The following is a 5,090-nucleotide window of genomic DNA, read 5'->3' as shown; positions in this document are numbered from 1 at the left end:
GGACCGTAGGTATAGACGGCTCCTCTCCTTTTTGTTTCTGAGGACCAAAGGGTATGGTTAGAAACAAATGGTTCCCATTTACACGGATTAAACTTGGTCATTTATCATCAGGAAAGCCGCGCCTGTAAATAATGACAGGAATCGTACATTCAGACGTTCTGCAAAGTTAAAATTATTCAGGATTCACAACGTCAGCCTTGATGTAACGATAATACCTCTTGCAATACGTTGGGTTTTAGGTTGGGGTCATTTTTTAAGTGCTCCTTTCTGCTTCTCAACATGTATGTAACGCACAATCACTCATTCACGGCTACAATGTGAAAACTACACCAGAAACCCAACGTAGTTTGCGTATAAGTTATAGGGGATACCATTGACGTTTTAAAAGGATTTCTTCACTTTGCTTATGTTTTCATAGACTTGACCACCTTCGTCGAGCCGGCCATGTTTTATTTGTATCAGTATGCACTATCTTTGCGGTTTAGCAACATAATTCATCAAGCTGGGGATCGGCTGTCATGAAATTTGGTATGTGGTTAGGTTATGTTTTATGAAAAAAAAAAAAACATCATTGCATTTCGGACCCCTGGTAGCTTTTCTTAGCCCTAGCTTCTTCTTTTCTGTCTCTTAAAACAGGTAACATAATGACGTCATATACAGACCTTGTTTGACACGTCCCCATCATCCCGTTCCATGTCCCATCAGGCCTATCGAGACCGTACACCATATTGATATCAAAAGTCATATTAGATTTAGATTTTGGGTATAAGGTGGTTCCCATGGTACTGCTGCAAAGTGTCGTTTTCTGTCTCGTTATTCAGAGTAATATGGCGTCTAAAGTTCACACGTCATACTGACGTCATACTGACCTTGTTTACCACGTCCCCGATCATCCCGTTCCATGTCCCGTCAGCCCTCGGGGCGCCGTACTTCTGGTCCGCCACGCCGTACACCACGAAGCTGAAGTTCAAGGTCTTGGATAGCTCCTTGATAACGTCAATGGAGAAGCCGTCGTACTCCACCCCGCTGGAACGGACTTGCTCGAACACAAACGGTATGTCCTAAAAACAGGGCATAGTTTTTAGACGATGACATTTCGAAAAGCAAATCCGATTAGATCATTTGATAAACCACAGTTAAAATAAAGAAAAGGCATTACTCTCTGTTCGATAGATAAATTCAAGTACATTCTGGGAGGCGAAAATCCACATTGTGTACAAGTAGGCAAATATATTCACGATTGTTTATACCGTAGAACCAATAGTGTAAATGACATGCTAGACCCTTTATGTTGATGTATCCATACCTATAGGTATCCATATATATGTGTTTAGTTGTACTGTAAGTAGTTGTTGTTATACATGTAGACCTTACGAAAGTCGCTGTACTTTTGTCGTTGTCAATAAAGATTGTTGTAATATTTATTGACCAACAAAAGTACAGTGACTTTTGTAATGTCTTCTACATCTAAATACCCACAATCAAATTGATATAAATGTAGTCAAAAATATAAAAGTATTATGATTTTATATCCTGAGAAATGAATGCATCTCATTTGCATATCTTGTTTGTTTATCTTGTTTGAGAAAGTTTGTATCCTAAAGTCTCACTGACGAAAAATAACGGATGTTATCTAAAACTTCCGACCGCTTTCAAAATCATTTACAGTCGCTTAACTAATTGCTGTTGGCGTATCTTTATTACCTGGATGTCTAACATAATTTGCGTACTTGTTATCTGTGCGAGACTGGCTTCAGACGTAATTTGCATACTTGTTATCAGTGCAGTGCTGGCTTGAGGCCTAATTTGCATACATTTTATCAGTGCAGTACTGACCCGAGGCGTAATTATTGATTTATCTAATAGTGTGGTTTGTGACTCCCCGAAGTGACAAATTTAGGTCAGAGCTCAGCGTGAAACTTAATACACCTTTCTCACGCGGCGGCCATGATAGATCTAAAACGAGTTCAATGTGGCAAACAAAAGGCTGTCCATCATAATTAGCAGTTCGACCAATGGTAGCCTGCCAATTAGGAAATCGACCAATAAGTGAATGGCTGCAAATTCGTTAAAAATTTGCATTATTATGTTTTTATTTTGCATCTCTTAATGGACTATGGGGTCAGTCTACACTACTCTAAATTGCTACATTTTTCGGTGCATAACACTTCTTGTAATATTTATTATTCCATCTTATATCATGAAAATTTGTGTGGTTTGGGGGAAAACTAAATGGGACCTGACTTTAGAAATACGTTTTGTCTGTTTGCCTCATTGACCTCTTCTTGGATCTATCATGGCCGCCGCGTGAGAAAGGTGTATACGCCGGTACCATGTTATCTTATCAGCTGGCCGCAGAGGGATACTCAAAACGAGGCGAGGCGGGTCATTTACGTTAAGAGGAACGTTAAGTTTTGGTTTGATTTGATTAAGCGAGGCGCATATTGCACTAGAACTAAACAAGCAAAAAGTTTGACAAAGAAAGATGCTTCCACACAGATGTTCAGGTGTCGTTAAGCTAGCTTTTAGATCAGGGCACTTACAGTAGAATTCAGAGCTTTCAAAAAAAGAGAAAACATTCAATTTGTTACCATGTATAACATGCTGTTCACCTTGTCACTATCCTTTCTCTTACGAATAAAGGGTTGTCTTATCACTCCCATGCCTTTGATAAATATACTTTGTCTGATATCGGTTTAAATTTTTGATCACTTTTAGCTGCTATACAAGCTTACTGATCGATCGCTTGGCTGGTTGGTAAGTTTGTTGCTAGTTTTTTTTTTCTTTGTTTAACTTAGTTATTTTCTTTGTTTACTGCTTGGTTGGTTGGTGAGATATAGTTGGTAGGTTAATAAAAGACTTATTTGTGATATCATTTCCTTACCTCTACAGTAACGACTCTAAGAGTGACCCCCTGTACTTACCTCTGCAGTAACGACTCTACGAGTGACCCCCTGTACTTACCTCTACAGTAACGACTCTAAGAGTGACCCCCTGTACTTACCTCTACTGTAACGACTCTAAGAGTGACCCCCTGTACTTACCTCTACTGTAACGACTCTAAGAGTGACCCCCTGTACTTACCTCTACAGTAACGACTCTAAGAGTGACCCCCTGTACTTACCTCTACAGTAACGACTCTAAGAGTGACCCCCTGTATGTCCGGCCAGTCCATCCGCTGCGTCATGTTTAACCCCGCCCGCTCGCTCCACGTTCCGGTCTTGTCCGGAGAACAGAAGTAGAACACGTAAATGAATGAATGAAGACCTTTATTGTACAATTTTGCCCAACCGAGCTAAGTACAGGTCACAACAAGTCAGGATATATGAAAGTGTCACAAATCTAGTCGAACACAAAAGTTCGGCTTCTTCTCGCTTCTTGGTAATAGTGAAAATGTAGGACTGTGAATGTGGTAATACGTTACGTTTGGGACCGCATTTTTAACACTACATCAGCGACACCTACCGCTGCAGTTCGGAGTACAACCTGTCATTATTATCCCGAGGAAGGTGACAGACGGTCACCGAAACGTCATTTATCTAAAGACTGTATTTGATTGCGAGGAACGGCCTTTACCAGTTTGATAAAACTATTTCGCGGATGCAGAAAGTATACAGTTTTTTTAACATGCAGAGGGCAGGTTCGAAATTGAGCCTATAACGCCGCATATTATTCAAAACATATCAGTGATAATGATAAAGTGTCTATAACAAATTAGACAACAGCATTCTAGCTGCAAGCGACAGATATCTGTTTTAAAACATCAAATATATATAGCCTGTGTAGCAAACTCTCTTAGTAGCCAGGTCTCTCAGAAAGTCCTTTACAAGTTGAAATTTTCTATATAAGAACATATAAAAAAATTGTTTGTCTTTGTTTGAATCTTTGTTTCTTCATGAAAGCTCAAATCGGCCTGTAGGCCGCTTTTCATTGAGGCTATGACAAAAGAGGTAAGGGTCAAAGTAAAATTAACGTTCTACCCATGTACGTAGAAAACTGGCGAAGTGCTGGGTACTTAAAACATATTTTCGTAAACATACGACAGGTAAAGTGTAAACATAGACGTACCGGTACGAACTTGGCTGTCTTGTTGACTGTTTTCAGCGACAGGAACTTGTACCCCGCTCGGCTGTTGTGGCCGAACGGACCGAAGGCGACTCTGCCCAGGGACCCCTTCCACGTTCTCTGCGGAACAGAAGATCAGAGGGTTTGTCCAATCTGTCCAGAGCTAATTGAAGACGAATATCACTTTATGGTTGTATGTCCCAAATATTCTGATAAACGAAATTCTCTGTACACAAGGCTGTCATCTTATACACAAGTATTTACCTCAATGGACCTGAAGTGCAAATTCAATGTGACAATCCCTACATGACAGATATACGGGAAATTATATCAAAGAAGGTTTAGACATTAGAAATTCCTCCAATGATTGTAAAAGCCTCCAATAACCTTAAGAAACTTATCCCATACTACAACTTCTGTATTAGTTAGATAAGCGTTAAGTTATAGAACCGTAGTTATGTAGATGCCATACTTTGTACACCGTACAATTGTTGTGCAATAAAACTATCTGTTATCTGGCGTCGGGCGTGGCGTAACTGGTAGAGCGTTCGGCTCGGAACCAAGAGGTCCTGAGTTCGATCCCCGCCGTGCCCCGCCCCGACGTTGTGCCCTTGGGAAAGGCACTTTACACGACCTTCCTCACTTCACCCAGGGGTAAAAATGGGTACCTTCTGTCTGTACCGTGTATGTGGCACTGTTAATATAAGTTACAAAACTTGAGTGCAAGGCCACATTGTCCTCGTCTGTCCAAAAAGCAAAATAAAATAAAAAAGATCATAACTTTATTGCGTCCATCAGCTAGCATTTATATGTATCTAATAATCTACCTGGACAAAAAGGACATACAAACTACATAAAAATTATACAGCTATAGTTTACAGACAAGAATCTATTGACTTATTTAACGCTAGTTCACCTTTATCCGTGGGGTAACCTATATTCGTTGTTTTTCAAAACAGCACGTTTAGGGGATATCAAGTCGACGGACGGTTGTTGCAGATTGCAAGATTTTCAAAATGTAGCAG

General features: G+C 40.2%; 1 protein-coding gene across 1 annotated transcript in view; it reads right to left on the bottom strand.

Moving 5' to 3' along the window:
* Positions 1-600: 600 nt before the first annotated feature.
* Positions 601-5,090, bottom strand: part of LOC118404430 (glutamate receptor ionotropic, delta-2-like) — a 31,942-nt gene continuing 27,452 nt past the window's right edge. Inside the window, exons 7-9 of the mRNA XM_035803503.1 lie at positions 4,069-4,185; positions 3,125-3,220; positions 601-1,061 (exon numbers count right to left, since the gene is read on the bottom strand). Coding sequence (XP_035659396.1) covers positions 849-1,061; positions 3,125-3,220; positions 4,069-4,185 — 426 coding nt within the window. The 3' untranslated portion in view covers positions 601-848. The remainder of the gene's footprint in view (positions 1,062-3,124; positions 3,221-4,068; positions 4,186-5,090) is intronic.

The sequence above is a fragment of the Branchiostoma floridae genome, chromosome 17 (genome assembly GCF_000003815.2).
Source record: "Branchiostoma floridae strain S238N-H82 chromosome 17, Bfl_VNyyK, whole genome shotgun sequence".
Lineage (NCBI taxonomy): Eukaryota > Metazoa > Chordata > Leptocardii > Amphioxiformes > Branchiostomatidae > Branchiostoma > Branchiostoma floridae.
This window is presented reverse-complemented; position numbering and strand designations above follow the sequence as displayed.